The following is a 20,797-nucleotide window of genomic DNA, read 5'->3' on the forward strand; positions in this document are numbered from 1 at the left end:
CCTGTCTGTCTCTTCTCTTCTCAACCTTTCCTTTAACAGTCTCAAAGGAACTGCAACCTGAAACAATTTTTTCTGTTGGATTAATTGTGCAAAACATAACATTACTGTATTAGGATCGATTCAATTAGTTGTGCACAAGACTGTTGATGCGTCCCACAAGAAAATTTAGCATTCAGATTGTAAAGATATTTTTGATGGAGATCAGTGTAGAATGCAATCAGAGTATTAATACAACTACTCAACACATCAGTTCACTAAAGGAAAAAGATAGAACCGCCATAAAGTTACAAATATGTTTCTTTTTTACAATACAGTCAATATAAGCAGCAACAACAATAAACCGTTATCTCTATAAAACTACATCTCCCAGAATTCCGTCTTCTCATCTCGCGTGAGTCTCATCCTATTTGGGTGCCGCTGCTGGAAAAAAATGGCAACTGACACAGGGAGATACAGGAGTGCAGTAAGCAAAAACAAAGACCCTTCTGGTCTCCTTATCTCTGTCATAAGGTGAGGTTTCTAACATTCATTGTGTTCTCTTATCGGCGCTGAGAAGAAGTCAGGCAGCTCTCGTGTTTTTAAATAAAGGCGGGTTTACAGCTAGCTCGTATGCTAATGCTAAATGCTTGCAACATCCTTCTTAAGTTTTATGTGTTAAATATATATCTCACGAATTTTCTATTTTATTTAAAAATTCACAATATATGTTAATGACACTAGCAGCTCAGCACCCTCCTTTTGTCTTAATAAACGAGGTGAGCTTTCCAAACGGTGCTCTAACATGGTGCATTTTACTTTAGATTATTTAATCTTTCAAATGTGATGTTTCTTTACAAACTAAATGATTAGCTGTATTACACAGTGGGCGCTTAATACCTTTGTAATACACTGAAATTAGATTGATCATTTTTGTGGCGTTATACATTTGTTATAGGTCAGTGTATTAAAACCACAAAATTTCTTAGTTTAATATTTTTATTTTTTGAAAAATGAAATCGAAAATTACAAGAATATGAATTGATGGATGATTATTTTTTAGGGCCACTGCTTTCCCCTCCAAACGTTGAACTTATTTCAGAGTGATGGATTTAGCCAAGTTCTGCTTTTTCTTCCTTTCCGTCTTGGTTTCTCTCTTCTATTCAGGACTCTATCCAGTAGCGATGATGTGCAGGACAGGGAGACGGAGAAGGGTCGCCTGGAAGACGCCTTTGAGACTTGTGACAGGGATTTAGACCAGCTTATCGTTCAGCATTATGCTGAGCTCACTACCGCAATCAGGACCTATCAGAGCATCACGGAGCGCATCACCAGCTCCCGCTACAAGATCAAACAGGTAGAATTTTTGTATTCCTAAAATTGAATTAGTCACTCAGTCTGCACAAATTTGCAAGAAGTGATCGCCAACTGAAGTCTGAATCCTTTGCCTCCTTGACAAAATTTACATCATCTTGTTGGTCTGCTCTATGAGCAAGCTAGTATAGAGTTTAGTACAAAACAGAAAAAACAAAAACACCCATAGATCAGGGTATTTTCCCAAAGAATTTAAGGGTCTTAAATAATGATGATGATGATAGTGCTAATTTTAACATTGTGTTTCAGAAAGTTTCAATGGATTTGATCAGTCTTTTCCTCTATATTTCATCTGTATTTCAGATGTACACATAGAAAAAAAAGAGTTATTTTGTTTTAGGGGAATTTAAGTTTGTAGTACACTATACAGTATGTCTCTTTTTACTTTGCTGCTGAAAATGTAGTTTCTTTGAAAGTGCACTCCAAAAATTCTGCTTTGTTGCAGTTAAAAGTTGTATGTTTAAATAGCTGTCCTGGATTGTTTTGGGGTGTTCTGACTTTCAGTAGCTCAGCAACAACACCCCTTTATTCCCATATCTTGTGCTCCAAAACTCATAAGATTCAACATTTCACGGTCAGATTTAAAGTGTATACATAATTGAAATGGTTAGGAGCAACCATGCTTTATTTTTATCACAGTAAGACAGATTATATGTTCAGGCTGAGTTAGATGTCTGAGAGTCAGTGTTTCAGATTGTTTAGGACATGAGCAGTCAAGCATAAGAGTATTTTTTCTCACACTACAGAAACTTTACTGTCGAATAACTTATGTCTTGATTTGTATTCCAACTCATTCTTTTGCTACAGGTAAAGGAAAACCTCCTGTCCTGCAAGATGTTGCTCCACTGCAAAAGGGACGAGCTGAGGAAGCTGTGGATCGAAGGTATCGAACACAAGCATGTCCTTCAGCTGCTCGATGAGATCGAAAGTATCAAGCAAGTGCCTCAGCGGCTGGAGGCCTATATGGCGAGCAAGCACTACCTTCATGCCACAGATATGCTGGTGAGTCAATTAACGGCCATAGACCTGGTTGTGTGTGAGCGATGCAGAGTGAAGAAGGAAAAAAAAGAAATATCATATTTTGAATGATGCGCCATGTTTTTCAAAATATGTTTTTTGTCCCATATGGATAGATGGAAGCAAAATGACAAGAAATGCTTTGTTGACTTGTATTTGAAGTTGAGGGAAAAAACAGTGAACTATGTAATTACATGTGAGGCAGTGCTACAGCTGTACAGCGCTTCTGAGACTTACCTTACACATAAATAAACAGCAGCGTCTATGAAGTGCTGCTGCTCAGATGGATTTCCCGGTGCCTGCTGTCCCTTTATAGAATATTCAATCCTTGAACGCCCCATTGGATGGAATGGAACCCTTTCATTTCGAGCAAATGTCATCTGAGTGCAATACAGTCAGCAGGTGTGAACATACACATGTACTTTTGTTCCTTTTAATCTGTTTTTTGACTGGAGAATGGCTCTGAGGAAGGACTAAAGGCTCTCTGATCTCTCTGTCCTTTCCCTTCTCCTGTTTTTTTACCCTTTCCATTCCCCTTTCAGTCCCACACATCTTCCTCCAGACTTAAGTAGTAATTAGTTTGCAAGAATGGGGTTATCTGAGGAGGAGGAAGAAAAAAGCTGTATGTTAGTAAGTCCAAAGAAGCAATGAAAATCCTCTCTGTGGGTGCAGAAAGATGTGGGACTTCAACCAGAGCTCAGCCTGGTACAGTGTGTTTTGATAGGGATGTGGGATGTTCACGTTCAGTTGGATTCTCCGCTTCTGTCTTGCACTTCAAATGCGTTGCTTGAACAGGATGGCACATTGTCATTGGTGTGTAAAACATAAATGTTGAAGCACATTTTATTTTTGCCTCTACATGTCATAATGCAGTGGGATGTTTTCATTCCACCTGTTGCTTTGGTAACACACTGTATGTGTAAAGTATGAATAAATAGTGTCTAAAAAACTATAGACAGGCCAAAATGGAGGATGTTAGATTAACCATGAGTGATAGATTCAAATGGCGTTAATTCAGCACATGTTATGCTGTACACACAGAGGTCGGATGGTTCAATACATGAGGCTATAGAGGAATTATTTAATTTAAGATGTCTTTTAATGCAACAGAAATGTGTCATAGTGAGGCATTTATGTAAACAAGAGTAAGTGAGAATCTGCTGAGTCTCTGAATGCTTTCAATGTCTTATCTGCATATTTTAAATGCAGTGAGTGTGTGTGTGTGTGTGTGTGTGCGTGCGTGCGTGCGTGCGTGCGTGCGTGCGTGTGTGAGAGCCTTATCTCTAAGGGTTGACAATTAAAATTCACTCTGCTCTCTGTCTGCTGTTGAAAGGCAGCTTGAGGCCCCATAGGGTTGGTTAAAAAGGAGACTAGTAAAACTCCACTTCTTGCCTCTCTCAAACTAAACCTTCTCTTATTCCTTTCTTCCTGTCGCGCACAAATCTGATATTTTTTGCTTTCTCTTCTTTTCTCTTCTCTTCCGAGGGGCGAGACTGGGAGTCAGATGCAGGTAGGAGCAGTGAAAACCAGCGGTATCGTGAGGGGGCGGAGTGAAGGTGGGGCAAGTGAGGATGGTGGCAGGGTGGCTGAGAGAGCGGGTGGAGAGATGGGTGAGAGTGGGGCGGCGCCCAGTGAGATGGGTGACGCGACAGTTGCGGTGGGTGACAATGGGGGGCTGACAGGTGAACATGGGGATAATGGAGAGGTAGTGAGAAAAATAGGTGAGAGAATGGAGGTAGCATGTGTACTGGGTGAGGACAGTACACTGGGTGAGACTAAGGTGGTGACAAGTGCAGTAGGTACCAAGAGACAGGGGACTGGTGATAAAAATGAGAATGTTGAGACAGGAAGCCAGACAGGTCCTGAAGATATCACAGACGAACGTGAGTCTGAATGGATTCCTGCTTCTGCCAGGCGCCGCGGAAAGCGCAAAAATGTCTTATCTGACCCTGACGGACGTAAAGCTGGTCGACTAGAGAACACACCGAGTGTTCCAGACAGTAGCGACAGTGATGAATGTATGTCTGACTGCAGTGACCTATCTCACACTCCAGTCACTGCCAGTCAAAACCACGATTTGTACCCTGAAAAAATGTTTAAATTGTTTTTACAACAAACTAAAGGTATGAAAGGTCTGAACCTGGAACAGTTTTTTCCTGATAAATTAATTTTTTATAATTCGGCAAAACAACTTATTCAAAACAGAGCAACATCAGAACTCAGTGACCAAGAGATATACCGACTCAAAAAGAAAATGAGTAAAGTCCGCAAACAACTGAGGTTTGATGGGGCTGTCTGTGTGTAGCTACTTTAAGGTACTTTTAAATTTTTCCCTTATCATGGATTATTTTAGAGTGGGGACATTAAACGTAAATGGAGCCAGAGAAGAAAGAAAAAGAGCACTAATTTTTGACACAGCAAGGAGGACAACTATTGATGTTCTGTTTTTACAAGAAACACACAGTGATGACAACAATGCGGTGGACTGGATGAAGGAGTGGGAGGGACAGGTGATCCTAGACCACAACACCACGCTGAGTGGTGGAGTGGGCTTCTTGTTCTCTAGAACTTTTAACCCAACATCTCTAGAAATCGAGCATGTCGTAAAGGGGAGGTGTCTCTTAGTAAAAGCACATTTTGAACACCGCACCCTGGTTTTTGTAAATATTTATGCTCCAACAAACGGTGCAGAAAGGAAGGGCTTTCTAGAATTAATACAAGCTAAGCTAGATAGCTGTGGTTCGGAAGACTTTTTGATTTTGGGAGGGGATTTTAACTGTACTGAGGATGGGATGTTAGACCGTAACCACGCGGAGCCTTACCCAGCATCCCAACACACTCTGAAGCGGCTGGTCTCTTCTCGCGGCCTAGTGGATGTGTGGAGGAGGATGCATCCAGACTGCCGACAGTACACTTGGTCCCACCTGACAGAAGGCAGGGTGTCTTTAGCCAGGTTGGATCGCTTTTACTGTTTTAAACACCATTTCAATGCTTTCAAAGACTGTAATATAATGCCAGCTGCTTATACTGATCATTCTCTGGTTTCATGTCGCGTTGTGATGGGAAATATTTTACCTAGGAGTGCATACTGGCATTTTAATTCAACTTTAGCCTTGGACAGAGGCTTTAGAGAGATCTTCAGTTATTTTTGGAGCACTTTTAGACTTAGAAAAGCTGATTTTACCTCTCTTAGCCAGTGGTGGGACTATGGCAAAACAGAGATAAAAGTCCTGTGCCAACAGTATACTTTGAACGTCACACGAGACACCTGCCGGTCAATGAAACACCTAGAGGCTGAAATTGTGGAGTTGGAGACAAGCGCTTCCACAGGAAATCAGAGGTGTACTGAAATCCTCAAGTCCAAAAGAATGGCTTTAGCCGACCTGTTGGATACTAAAGTACAGGGTGCCCTAGTTCGATCCAGGGTACAAAACATCACCGAGATGGATGCTCCCTCTAGCTTCTTCTTCGGCCTGGAAAAAAAGCATGGACAGACCAACGTGATCCACTCCCTGCTGTCTGACACAGGACAAGAGCTGACAGAGCCTGGTCAGATCAGAAGGCGAGCTGTGAGTTTTTATTCATCTTTGTATGACAGTGAATACCGGGAAAACCAGCCACTGTTAGAGGAGTTCTGTGCAGAGCTACCTCAAGTCTCCACGGAGACAAATTCACAACTTGACCGGCCGCTGGAGTTAGAGGAACTCCACACTGCCCTGCAGAACATGCAGGGACGACGTTCTCCGGGTATCGATGGTCTAACGGTTGAGTTCTATACAGCCTTCTGGGACATTCTAGCATGTGATATGCTGGAAGTGTTCACCGAAAGTCTATCCTCAGGCTCTTTGCCACTGTCCTGCCGGAGGGCGGTCGTTGCCCTCCTGCCTAAAAAAGGCAATCTGCAGGACATCAAGAATTGGCGCCCTGTGTCACTGCTCTGCACCGATTACAAGATTCTGTCCAAGGCTTTGGCTACCAGGCTGAGGGAAGCTATGGAGCAGGTCATCCACCGGGATCAAACCTACTGTGTGCCCGGCAGGTCCATGGCAGACAATGTCTACCTAATTCGTGATGTTTTGGAGGTGTCCAGATCATTGGGTATAAACGCTGGTCTCATTTCGTTAGATCAGGAAAAGGCATTTGACCGTGTTGAGCACAGCTTCCTCTGGACAACCATGGAGAGGTTTGGGTTCAGCACCGAGTTCATTGCCAAGATCAAGGTGTTGTACAGTGACGTTCAGAGTATTCTGAAGTTTAACGGCAGTTTGTGTGCCCCCTTCGGGGTGCATCGGGGCATCCGGCAGGGTTGTGCCCTGTCTGGGATGCTCTATGCACTCTCTCTGGAGCCCCTCCTCTGTAAAATTCGCAAAAGCATCGACGGTTTGATTTTACCTGGTGTTAGAGAGAACATTCTTTTATCTGCCTATGCTGATGATGTTGTTGTTCTTATCAAAAACCAAAGGGATGTTAATGTTCTGGTGGGTTTGACAAACTCATTCAATGTTTTAACTGCTGCAAAAGTAAACTGGAACAAAAGTGAAGCCCTTGCTGTTGGTGAGTGGCATGGCAACCTCCCAGTTCTTCCTCAAAACTTGTGTTGGAAGACTGATGGTCTCAAATATCTCGGTGTGTACCTGGGAGATGAGACAACAACCAGGAAGAACTGGGAGGGCGTCATTGACAAAATAGAAGGGAAACTTAAAAAATGGAAATGGTTGCTCCCCAGAATGTCGTACAGAGGTCGAGTTTTAGTGATAAACAATCTGGTAGCCTCGCAGCTGTGGCACCGCTTGACCTGTATGGAACCTCCATCAGGGTTTCTAGCCCAAATCCAGACCAAACTTGTTAACTTTTTCTGGGATGGGCTGCATTGGGTACCTCAAGGAGTGTTGTTTTTATCAAGAGAGGAGGGGGGACAGGGCCTCATCCACCTGGCTAGCAGAACAGCCACGTTCAGATTACAGTTCATCCAGCGGTTTCTGACCGGACCAGCGGATCTGACGTGGAGAGAGGTGGCCGGCTGCATATTCAGACGAGTGAGCCACTTGGACCTGGATGCTGCACTGTTTTTAATGGACTCTAAGCTTCTAAAGTTGGAAGGTTTGCCTCCGTTTTATCATGGTGTTTTTAAGTCGTGGGCCCTTTTTAAAAGCAGCCCAGGAAAAAACTCTGACTCTTTGTTCTGGTTACTGAGGGAACCACTAGTGCATGGGGCCAGGCTGGACGTCTGCAGTGGAGCCACACCTGGTCTGTCTACAGCGCTTTGCAGAACCAGGACCGTGACCCTCCAGCAACTGGTAGACAACGTCGGGCCTGCGCTGGCGGATGCCCAGGCTGTGAGCTCCCTGCTGAACATCCAGTCCACCAGGGTGGCTCAGAGGGTGCTACAACTGTGGAGGCAAAGACTTTCCTGGAAGGAGAAAAGCCTCCTCCTGGACTATAGTACAGGGACTGTACCAGACAGCAAAGATCCTTTCCCAGAGGTCCACATCAGTCCCCTGTTTGGAGAACTGGAGGGTCCTCTCCTCGGAGATGAACGACAGATCAGCCTGCACACGGCCAACAAAAAAATACTGTACAAATACTGTGTAAAAGTAATCAACAAGAAAAACCTGTGTAACAGAGCACCTACTACCTGGGCCAACAAGATGACGGGAAATGGACCTGACCCGCAGTGGAGACTTCTATACAAACCTCCCCTCAAGAAAAAAACAGCCGACCTCCAGTGGAGGATTTTGCATGGTGCCGTCGGTTCCAATGCTTTTGTCTCTGTTTTTGCCCCTGCGGTGTCCAGCCAGTGTCCCTTCTGTCCTCTTCAGGAGACAGTCTTTCATACTTTCAGTGAGTGTGGGAGACTTGCAGTACTCTTCACTCTTCTAACAAATGTTTTTAACTTGTTCAATGAAAACTTTAGTATCAGGAAATTCATCTACGGTGCTGGGTACAATAGATCGAATCAGAGAAAGTGGCAGCTTTTAAATTTTATTTCTGGGGAGGCAAAACTTGCAATTCATGTGACCAGGAAGAGGAAAATTGAAAACGATACCACTCAAGAAGCAGCTACTGTTTTTTGCTGTAACATCAGATGTCGCTTAAAACTAGAATTTGGTTTCTATAAATTGACAAAAGACCTGAATAACTTTAGGAACATCTGGTGTTACAAAAATGTCCTATGCACTTTAGTTGATGACCACCTCACTTTTGCAAACTTCCTGTTATAATGCACTAATTCTTATATTGTATTTCCCTTTGTTTCTTGGTGGTTAATGTTTTTGAGTGTTTCATATTTTTGAAATTTCATCTGATGAAAATTTGTAAAATGTTCTAAATGTTCTACATGTTAAATGTGATTGAAGTTTGTTTGGAAAAGATGTTTTGAGGCACTTAAATGCTTTCATCTAATGTAAAACTGCAAAATGTTTGAATGAGATTAAAGTGTTTTTGCAAAAATCAAAAAAAATCTCTTCTCTTCTCTTCTCTTCTCTTCTCTTCTCTTCTCTTCTCTTCTCTTCTCTTCTCTTCTCTTCTCTTCTCTTCTCTTCTCTTCTCTTCTCTTCTCTCCTCTCCTCTCTTCCCCTCCTCCCCTTCCCTCCCCTACCCTTCTGCTCCCCTCCTCCTCTCCCATCCCCTCCATATCCTTCATTATGATGACAGGCCAACCCGTTTAATGATGTTAACCACACTTCCTTTCTCATCGTAGCCCAATGGTAATGAGATACCCTCTCCACACACACACACACACATACATGTTAAGTGATTTACAGTCACATAACATCATACACAAACAAGTGAGGGGCGTGTTCATACATACACACACAGGACATGCAAAGCCTCGCAGATACGCTGAGTTTCATTACATTAAGCCAGAGAGAGCTGATGATGCAGGGCATTAGCTCATCTTGTCATTAATGTGACTGTCTTTTGCATCAACACACACTTGCCCCACAGCCCCTTCCCCACATCCTCCCCCTGCTCCCCATCCCCTTGTGGCGTACCGTGGTCATGAAAATATTCTTCATAATGCCATCATCCCCCCGTCAGTTCCCTTGAAATACACAGAAAAACACACAGATACACACATGGCAGTATGTTTCATTTACTGACATGAGGGTTTAGTCCTTGTTAAGATGTCACAACTGTTGCAGGCTGCAGTCACATAGTAAGATCAAATTCTATGAAGCTTAAAGAAAGGAGGTGGGAGGCGCTGATATGTGTGTTGTCATCTGTAGGTGTCAGCTGTGGAGTCCCTGGAAGGCCCCTTGCTGCAGGTGGAGGGGCTTGGAGATCTGCGCCTGGAGCTTAAAGGCAAGAAGCTGAACATTCACCTTGTACTCATCGACGAGCTTCATAGACACCTCTACATCAAGTCCACCAGTCGGCTAGGGCACAAGAACAAGGACAAAAACGCCTCTCGCCTTCCAGGGTAAGGAGCAGGTTCTGATATTTCCCATATGTTTTATTTTCTTCACAAATGACCCATTTTACTTCACAACAAAAAAGAAGTATGGAAAAATGTTGCATAATTTACAAAGTGAGCAAAAGCCTGCTTGTCTTCTATTTCACTGACTATTTCAGAGGTCTCCAAAGGTCAAAAAACCTCAAACTCAATGCCCCAGTAGGTTTGCAGCCACCAATAAATGGAGGCGTGGTGAGCCAGGAGAGGGCAGCACATGTTGACAAATTATTAATGTTATTCTTTTAAAACTATATATTTAAGAGCACAAAGAGCTTTATGTAGGAGTCACCTTTAAAAGGCATGTATTTATACACTTTTTTCCATTTAATTCACACTGCCTAAGCATTTCGTTTAATTCCAAATGTGAAAAATATTAAAATGCTCACATTTGCACTAAAAAATAGAAAGAACATGTTGGACAAAGGTTAGGATTGCATCTAAATTATATTCTCTGTCAAATCAAATATGGCGAGATGTGAATGTAAAAGTGTTCTTGCAAAAGCAAAACCAGCACAAAATTTACAAGGTTAAGAACAAACTGAGGTTGAAAGACCCTCCATAATGACTATGACTGTTATACAATAATCTGTTGGCTGGTTTGTCTGAGTTTGCTTACTGTAGTCAACAGAAATATAGCCTTCAAACCACTTTCTCCTTTGAAGAGTTTGGACGATGTAAGCGTTTGTGGTTTATAAATCATTACATCGCCGGGATAACTTACCAGTCACTTTTTCTGTGGAACCAAACCAATTACTGCCAAAGAAAAGAAAAAGTTATGCAAGGCATAACTTGTTGCTCCTTCTTTTTTCTTATACTTGTTGCTCTGAACTTTCAAAGACTCTCCATCATTTATAAAGACAAACATCATTCATTCAAAGGTAATTAATGTATATCCCCTTAAAGGTTTGTTAATAGCAGGGAACAAATAACCCACAATATTTAGGATCCTTGGTTCCGTGGTTTTTCTGTCTTTGTTTTTGTGACATGGCTGGATGAATGAATGAGGATAATGCAGTCCAACTACTATGAGCTGAAACCATGCTCATGCGGTTCATGTAAGGCATTGGGCTTTAGTATTTTTTTACACGTGTGTGTGTTTGCACACGTATTAGGGGGACGGTGGGGTAATTATGGCAGTGCAGCAGGTTGTGGAGGTGCAGTGATTTATTACTTAGGGTCAGTCAGCGACAGGTCCTGGCCCTCCTGTATTGGGTCTCCTCCAACAACAAGCCAGCCTCCATCCACCCCACTCACTTAGCAGGCACACTGTGTTTGTACCGCCTGAGTTGAAGGAGCTGGATCGTTTCCACCTACCGCTAAAGGCTTGATAAATGGCTCATTGGAAAGCAACACCAATCCCACCCAGAGACGCGACGCGTTTCCCTTTAACAGTAGATCGTATTTGTTAGAGAAATACAGGTCAGTAGGTATGAGAAGCTATTACTCCATTTATTTCAAGTCTATTTCTTTCATGCAGTTGCAATATCATGCATAATCTTCTAATCTATAACATGGGATATTTTTAAAATCTTATTTCTTACTACATGTTTTCAGCTCCGTGACCAAAGACACATCCCCGATCCCTGTGTTGGATATGAGCAGCATGTCCACTCCACGCAAGCTCTTGGATTCATCACAGTTCAGCACACCTGGATCCAGTAGTGGTACGACCCCCCAAAAAATCTTAAGATTCTTATATATATAATATATATACTGTATATATATTCAAATTACTGTGTAGAAAATAAACACACATCACATCTATACAGTGTTGTTTCTCTCCTCCAACAGCAAAGTGTGTGTATTTTAGTGTGCGATTTAATTTCCACTGTGCTGATATTCTTAGCGATAATGAAGCCATTAGCGTCATTCTGGCTTCCATTCATTTGCATTCTATTATGGGCATGCATTGCCAACGGTTCTTGCAGATCGACACACACACACACACACACTCACAGACACACACACAGACAGTTTCACTAATTGCGCACAGAATCTGCTGATCTGAATTCTTGTAAGACGTTACTAAACACGACTTTGAACACAGACCTACACCTACATTTCTTTCTTTGCAGTATATGTCATAGCGCCGCAAGCATAATATACTTCTCTCTCGCTAGCACTATAATCATCCTGTCCCCCGTATCTGTACCATCAGTCACCCTATGCCTCTGTCATCACAGCAGGGGAACAGCATTCATTATGCTCAAACTGGTAACCAGTGCTGTAACAGGAACTAATAATAAGGCAAACTATAACTGTATTCAGGATTGTATGAATTCTCTCTTGGTTGCAGGGGGCGTAGAGTCAGCCTTGCCTTCCTCTCAGTCAAGAGCACAAAGGAACACAAACAAGAAGATAATGAAAAAAAAAAGTTAATCCTCCAATAACTTTGCATTCCCTCTTGTGTTTCGGAGTTTTTATATTAAGCCAGTCACTTTTTTTTTTTTTTACCACCCACTATTGACATTTTAAGTTAGCAACTCACCATTTCCGTTTTGCAATTTGGATACCACACTCTGTGTTAAATAAAAGTATCTATACACACACACAGACACACACACACACACACACACACGCACACACACACACACACACACACACACACACACACACACACACACACACACACACACACACACACACTATTAGTTTCTGCTGTCCCCATCTTGCCTATGCGGCAGTGACAGATTAGCAACATTAGCATATGGCTGACGTCTAAAAGCAGGGATTCATTGAAAGCCAGCATTTTAAAACCACCATCCAGTGGTGGTTAATCATAATGTCATCGTTGTTCTTTTTCTCAGTCTCTTTTAATTTTTGTGTCTTTAGCTCTCACGTCACTGAGGGCTTGTATCAAACACAAGCATAATTTTGGTTATTTACCCTTTACTCAAGTTTTAATGCTTTAGTGCTCTTAATTCACTGGCTTTTGAATGTTATGGCCTCAAAAACCACACACACACACACACACACACACACACACACACACACACACACACACACACACACACACACAAACGCACGACTGACTAACCACTAAGCCAAAAGTAACAGCGAAATCGCAGTTTTGCCCACGTAATGCAACGACAGCATCGGCAATTAGTTCCTGCCAGGCGTTAAGTGCTCATACACCGTCATACTAACAACTGTGGTCACGACACAGCAGCCATCTTTCATCAGTGGCCTAGCTTTCTGTTTCATCTAATAGCATTAGAGCACCTCATTTGTAGATAGTAATTGTCATAATTATTCCGCATACTACAGTTGGGATGGAGGAAAAGAGGAAATACACCCAAAGTCCATTAACTTGCCATAAACATTAAGTCTCTTAACGTGCCTTGATGGGGAACTGGGAGGCCCCATCAAATGGAAATTAGTGCATCATCCGCTGTTGCCACTCTCAATTTAACCCCTAATGTGGCTAAGTCGGTTGGAGAGAACATTGGTGGGGGTGGGGGTGTTCACATGAGGGAGCAGGTGTCTGTGTTAAAAGTGAAAGCACAAGTTAGTTTTTAAATGGTGATAGTTGAATTTTGGTATAGTTATGAGGTTTATACATGTGTAACAGTTACGACAGAGAAACTGTTCTGTAGAATTCAGTCCGCTGGACTTGTTTTGTAAGCGTGTATGTGTGTGTTTACTTTCTCTAGTACGTGAACTTCAGCAGGATGCACGCGAGTCGAACCAAGTGGACCTCCCTGAGGTGGACCCGGAGGAGAACAGTGCTGAGTTTATGGGCATCCTCATCAAGGTGCATAAGTGGATGGCTCTTAACACGGCACACACTCTTAATGTGGAAATTTCACACCACGCTTGTGTTAAATACTCTCTTGTGTTCTCTGTTGGTATATTAGTGTACACTTTTAGATGTAAAGTTTTCACATTGTGTTTTTTTTCTTTTAATCTCCTCAGGCTCTGGCCAAATTGAAGAAAATCCCTGAGACCATTAAAGCGATAATGGAGCGTCTGGAACCAGAGCTGAAGCAGATCGTCAAGAGGTCCACCACTCAAATAGCGGACCATGCTTACCAGAGAGGAGAAAACTTGGCCCAGGAGAGCCAGCCAAGGTACAGCCGTAAAGAGGGAGGGGAGGGAAGGCAGTACTGAAATATTGATTCAGGAGGACAGGAGATTTCATGTGACTTAAATATTAAATGAAATATCAAATTAAGAGTGAACACTGAGAGATGTATTTGGGCGGTGGGTCTGAGAGGGGAAAAGGAGATCTACGATAGATCTAAATCTGTAAGACGCTGTTTTGAAAGCAAACACTTGAAATTGTTTTCTTGTAAGATTAAGGAGTGTTAGCAATGTTTCTAGACTGCAGATGTATGCAGATTTGCACATGAGTACAAATATAGTTGGGATTAGTCACCACTTATTTTTGCTGTTAACACCAGTTTTTTTTTTAGGAATATTCACAGCTAGCAGTAAAGACTACCAACACTGTGTTTGGAATGCACCCCCCGGAGGTGCTTATGGTCAGACAGTCAACCATGTATGAAACATAGTCAATGTGAGGACCGGAGGCCCGCCCGCCTCAGACCATGAAAGAGGATCCTCTGCTGCTTTAAACTCAGACGAGTCATGGTTAAGCACACACAAACAGTCACGCACCTGCCGAAGTGGACGACTCGGCTTTTTAAAAGCAGACGTGTCAGCTCCTGGAGGCACAGGTCTCAGTCCAGTGATCCCGAACCATTTAAGAGCTACGCCGTGTTCTATGTCAGGGATGTTCTGCCCAGCCTCGTCCGCCTGCCCTCTCCTGCATCCGGCTGAATCTCATCTGACCCCCCACAAGTCACCCCACAGCTCATTGCCAGCCTCAATCCTTAACAAATTGTTTTGCATTGCCTGAATATGAGTGCTTAACAGCATATTTGTGTGAATGTGAGCACACACTTTAAGTTGTGTATGTGTGTGTGCACATGCATTCGTATTAGGATGCACACACACACACACACACACATGGATTTCTGCCTATTTTCACTTCAACTTAAAGTCAAGGCTTGTTGCTATAGAAACCAATGTACCACTTGCGGGGAACAATGGTCTTGCATATTGCACTCTATATTTTGTTTCTTTAGCCGTGCAGGGAACACTTAGACACTTAATTACATACATACGTGACGTTGCGTGTTCTTTGCTCTTTGAGGTCTGTGTTCTGATTGGTGACCTCTAACCTCAAGCATGTTTTAATGACATTTCCAGCTCACATCAATACATCTTGCTTAAAGCAAGATGCTCAGTAACATTTACTCCATGTGCCGCTGATCTGTCAGGTGCTTAGTTAGATTTCAGACTTGCTGACCTCTAATTCCGCTTTTTTCATTGGTGTTTATTTTATTTTAAGAACTTTCTAAGGGAGCTGATTGCATCGAGAAATGCTCAAACGGTCGAACGACATTAAAATGAATGGCTGTATATCTTGACTCCAGTTTTAAAAGCAGGAGGAGTGCATCGATCACAAGATCAATTACCTGTTCAGCTTTGTGATCATTAGAAACGTTAAAGGAACACATTTTCATTAATGTGTTTCAGACACTGTACATTTGATTTCTCAAAATGGTCATCGAAGCACAGTAGACTTCCATTAACTGACGTTATGATAATCTAATGCAGACACCATCATCCCCCCGGTACCCACCCCCAACGACTTCTCTGCCCACTTATGTGCACCCTGCTGCCTTCTGCCTGTTCATCAACCTCGTGTGTTTCATTTCGACCTGAAGGGGAAAGGAAAAGTGAGGCCTCAAAGAACATTCTATATGGATTAGGATGGCCTCCACTGGGAGATAATGAGGAGGACCAGGCCATCCACACTTTGGTGTGTGTCCGTCCGTGTTCTGAGTGGTTCTCGAGGGTGTAAAGGGGTGAGGTGGGGGGCAGTTGGAACGTGCTGTGAAAGAAAAAAAAACAACTATTGGCAAGGTCAGAGCCATGCATTTTGTGTGCCTACCTGATGATCATGCATCATTCAAATATCTGGAAGTTGCTTTTCACAATGTATGTTTCTTTTTAGCTCCTTCATGTTTATGCATGAGAGTGGGACGGATAGTGAGAGAGGATTCCTCGAGTCAATGACATTTCACAGCTCCTCTCTTCATCTCACGAACATCCTCCATTCACTGAGTTATAGCTCCCAGTGATTTGTGTCTGCTTTCCTCACCATTAATAACATTTACTTGCTGCTACTGCCAGCGAAGTGACAGACAGCCAACCGAAGAGCCCCCTGGTGTAACATCCATCTCACCTCTTCGTTTTCCTTGTACCCTCCGTAGAAATCTTGGCTACGTCCCAACACTTTTAGCATCCTCTCTTTTTGTTGTAACATTTAAATTTTGGTAATTTGTATTGACTTGGCATTAACAGGTCAATGGTTCGGTATTGGTTTTGAATCTAAAACTGCTTAGCTGTACTTCAGGATAATAAATGTTGTGGGGGTTTTTTGTTTGTTTTCTTTAATAGTCAGTTAACCAACCCAACTGACTTAATTAAATTAGTTGAAAAGCTACTTGGTTTGCTGCAGGAAAAGATTTTGTTACATCTGACAGTGAGCATATTTGGCTCCCACGGAGTGGGGATCTTTAAGTCTGAGTTTTTGTGGAGCCTAAGTATAATGTTTTTCCAGCAAAGATGAAGTTTTAAGCTACAAAAGCAAAAAGCTTATTAAATAAAAAGCATACAAACATGTTTATCTAGCTTTAATATCCCCAGGTAAGTACTCATTTCCATGGATACACGTAGTGTACACTCAGACTTAGCTAATGTAAGCAGCGTTCCAACCTTATGTGGAAAGCTTTGTCCTTCTACAGAAACAGGAACGGACAAATCTGTGTGAAAGCATTAGGGCAGATGAGGCAAATGAATTTCCGCTCTGGAGTGTGTAGCACTCAGATGAAGTCCAACGTCTGCTTGTTGTTGTTTTATTTTTTTCTTGCGGCACTTTCTTCTCCAACCAAGGCAAATTGGAATGAACTGTTAATTGAATTCCACTATAGACAACTCACGAGTTCTCCCAAAAAAACAATCGAAGAGTTAGGTTAAAAGAATTGTGAGGATATGTTGAGCCAAATAAATGTGGATGGAGCATGTTGTCAGAAGCCTTAGATCTTTATGTATCCTTGAATGAAATTCAATTTATTCTTAGCCATTTTTAAACATTTTATTAAACAATTTATCATGTATATAAATGTATCCCCATTGAATAATTTTCTTTCTCTCTTGCTCTCTCTCTATCTGTCTCGCCTCTCCCCTCTTTATCATGTGCTCCTTCCCTTTCTTCTCTCTCTGGCTCCCTCTACAGGCTGCTGCTGGAGCTGCTGGAGCTTCTGTTCGACAAGTTCAAGGCGGTTGCTCAGGCCCATAGCGTTGTGCTGACCCACCTGCAGCAGATCGCGGTGCAGTGTCCAGCAGGCGCCCATGAAGAAGGCATCAAACTCTATGAGCAGGCCGATGTCTCTGCTAAGATCCAGACAGTGCTGCAGGTCAGAAAAGTCAAGGAGGTCATGTTTTCTATAAGATCACTCTACTATGGTGGATATCTGGTTTCTACGGTATGATGTTCTGGTTGTGGATGTTTTTTAATGACTTCTGCCTGCACGCACATGAAAAACAAGGCAGTTAAAAGAATAATTAATACCTAGAGATGAAATAAAAATCTGAGGGAGGAAATTGCATAATGTCAGGCAAAGTTTTCCTGACTTTTCTATGCAGTAGATTATAATAGAATTATCCTTCTGAGTAAAATGTGGTGTAGTCTCTGAAGGAAGCCTCGTAAGAAGTATGGTATTACTCTGACTCTTACCTTTGCTGCTTTAAACGAAGACGATTTTCCAGTACTGCACCTTTTAAAGATGTTGTCTTGTTGAGCTGTCCTTCATCATACACTGATATAAAAGGTAAATGAACCAGGAGAATAGGGAATGTGATGGATGGCTTTTCTCTCCCTTAATGAGAATTTGTGAGAGATAAAGACAGTGGAGTATTCACACAAGGTTCCTGCTTCATGCTCGCATTTGATTGGCTGAGGGGATGAGCAGCTAGTGTGCCGACCCATGGTGAATCTATGGCAGTCTTTGCTCTCAAAGCGGTCAAAACAAATCAGAATGAACGGATTAATAGATATACAATTTAGGATGGAAGGTGAAGCAGATTTTCTTGGAGGACTAAGAATTCTCTTCCCTATTTAATTTAACCTGTTCCTGCCTTGTGTCTTCTGCTAATTTGATTTTCTTCCACATGACATATGTGACATACGTTCTGGTATATGACTATATGTGTGTTTCTGGGGGGTGTCATTGTGCAATGGCATGTACTGCAATAGTGCAGCATTCCCATTCCCCAGCATACGATCACAGCCAGCTCCCATTTGCCAGGAGGCCCCGCTCGCCTCTCCGTCTGCGATGTGAGATAATGTAATCTCTTGATTAGAATACTCATTACGTGAAATGAGGTTTTCTTATTCATTCACTCGTGTTATTATTTCCTGACCAATTGTACATATGAGGGCTCTTGATCTAGCCCCCCCCCCCCCCCGTCTTGCCATTTCTCTCATCTCTTGTTTGTTTTTTCATTCTTACTTTCCCCCCTCTTCATTTCCATTTCCCTTCCTTCTTCGGCATCATTCCTGCTGCCTCTGTATTACACCCTCAATTTCCCAATACCGTTTGTATACCCCTTGCGTCTGTTGTAATTTCCTTCTTAATCTCATTATCTTGTCTTGCTTTCCTTTTCTCTCACGGCTCCCATCCACCCTCTTCGTTTAGCCCACTCTGTCCCAGAGAGTAGCATATCAGCAATAAGAGAAATTTCATTTCTACTGCTGCCTGGCACCGTGACTCAAGTCAAGTTTATTTGATGCTGAGCCAGTTCTTATCTCGCATCTTTGTACGCCCATTGAGGGCGGGCACCCGGGCAGCTCTGGTCAAAATTCGGCTGCTTTGTTTGCCTGCTATCATGAGGATTTACAATTTGAATTGCTGCCCTTGTTAAATTTCAAACATTAGTTCAGTTATGCCTCCAAAGCGCTCAGTTTCAAAGTGATAACTGATATGAAGGTGTGAGCAACACACAGGGTTTGTTTTTTTTTACCGTTAGATCATTTGACTCTGCTCATCTTGCACTCGTACTTATGCTGGTTTAAGTCTTTGAAGAAGAAGAAGTGGGGAAACCGTGTCTACCTTTTCACGTGACATACCAGCAGAGGGAAGGCCTTGGCAGGGAAACTCTGTTTGTCCATTTGTGACTGGACTGAGAATGAAGAGCAGGTAAATGAAGTTCAATGTGATGTTGAGAAACACTGGAGATGCTTCTGCCAGCTATTAATTTCACTGTGGAGATATTGATTTAAAACATTTTAGGCTGGCAGATGCTAAACTGAGGGTTTCAATGCCACCTTGCAATTTTTGTCCAAGTGTCTCTCAGTACAAAGAATATGAGTATATCTATTGATTGTTCACATAATTATTCAATTTGCATTTCTAAGTGTACACCTCCACATTCCTTTGCTATTTTTTTTAATCTCTATCTGCGATTATTCTTTTTTTCTTTTCCCATAAGAAACGCTTCTGTGCTTCAAAGCAGTCTGTTCTATCAAAAATAATCCGCAAGACAGGATTTTGTGTGTTTCCATAAATGTTTAATGTGATTTTTCCCACCTTCAAAAAATACTTAATAGTAGACTCACACAGTTAAGACTGACAGAATTCATGCAGTGTTCTTTGGCATTTGAGTGTTGTCGAAACAATATCAGATGCCAAACCACAAAAATCTGCAAGTTTCTTTTGAATCATTAATGAGAATTCAGTCAAAATACGCCTAATTAGGTGCCATAGTTCATGAAAGATTACAATTCATAAATTCTATGCATTCCTCATTAAGACCACCCAAAGGACCTGTTCAATGTAAATGTGCTCAGTGTCTCTCGCTACTGATGCCCATCACCCTTTGACCTTGGCAGCCGTTTTGTTGTGAAGTGTGCGCGTTTGTTAATTAGCTCGCCATTTGCGCATTATGCAAAGATTTGTGACCAGCCGTTCTCTTGCCATGTCCGAGTGTGTGACCTGAGTGCAAATGATACTTTTAATGAGGAGCTCCCTCCCTTTATTTGAGGCTGGTGTTAAAAAAGAAAAGAAAAGAAATGTGGACAAAGTCCAACCATCTCCCTTATGAAGATAGATCTTCTTCTCATCGGTGAAGACAAACATTTGTGTTTGAATATTTTCTATGGTAGTGAGAAACAAAAATAGAAGAGGTTACAAAATACAGCTGAGTTTTTTAAATGTGGTATCTCAATAAAAAGTACAATTTTAAAAGCAATGCTTGATAAAACTGGCTATTAATGACCTGTAACTTTTCCAAATACACGACACACCATAAGACAAAGTCCTCTCTCTCTCTCTTTGGTACTACCAATTTCCTGGACTTTTGGGTATCTTTTAACACATTTCCTTTATCCATTTCTAACAGAAACATCTAATATCCTTTACCATTTTTTATGTACTGTCAGTCTCATCTCTGCACCTTTCTTATTTATTCAGAGAAAGTGCTCGTACCTTAATCTAAATCTTTCTCCTAAAAATGAATAATTTCATTGCAGTAAAAAAGTCTAGACTGAATAGGGATGTTATGTTTGAATAAAAAACCCCCCATAAAATCGCAAGAATTTAATTTCAAGGAAGACAACAATTTATTTTAATTAGTTATGAAGCACAAACATTGTCATCCTATTCTCATCCAACATTTTAATTTTGTGTCTCATTTATTCTTCCCTTCAAAGAGTCACATTTAAGGTAGGGTTAAATCTGCTTCATTTTCTACTTTGCCACTCCGTTACAAGGCAGCGATTTTTCTTGCCCTTGTGACTTATTCACTGCTGGTTTCACTATTTCATCAATACCCATATTCTTGAAATTAGTCCCATTAATCAATGTGAGGAACTGTTTTATTTGTCCTCCTTTGTACAAGTTT

At 41.9% G+C, this 20,797-nt stretch overlaps 1 protein-coding gene across 1 annotated transcript in view; it reads left to right on the top strand.

Moving 5' to 3' along the window:
• Nucleotides 1–401: 401 nt before the first annotated feature.
• exoc4 (exocyst complex component 4) overlaps nt 402–20,797 on the top strand; it is a 91,223-nt gene continuing 70,827 nt past the window's right edge. Inside the window, exons 1-8 of the mRNA XM_068307424.1 lie at nt 402–510; nt 1,144–1,333; nt 2,158–2,352; nt 9,597–9,790; nt 11,378–11,487; nt 13,477–13,577; nt 13,739–13,893; nt 17,133–17,313. Coding sequence (XP_068163525.1) covers nt 431–510; nt 1,144–1,333; nt 2,158–2,352; nt 9,597–9,790; nt 11,378–11,487; nt 13,477–13,577; nt 13,739–13,893; nt 17,133–17,313 — 1,206 coding nt within the window. The 5' untranslated portion in view covers nt 402–430. The remainder of the gene's footprint in view (nt 511–1,143; nt 1,334–2,157; nt 2,353–9,596; nt 9,791–11,377; nt 11,488–13,476; nt 13,578–13,738; nt 13,894–17,132; nt 17,314–20,797) is intronic.

The sequence above is a fragment of the Antennarius striatus genome, chromosome 22 (assembly GCF_040054535.1).
Source record: "Antennarius striatus isolate MH-2024 chromosome 22, ASM4005453v1, whole genome shotgun sequence".
Lineage (NCBI taxonomy): Eukaryota > Metazoa > Chordata > Actinopteri > Lophiiformes > Antennariidae > Antennarius > Antennarius striatus.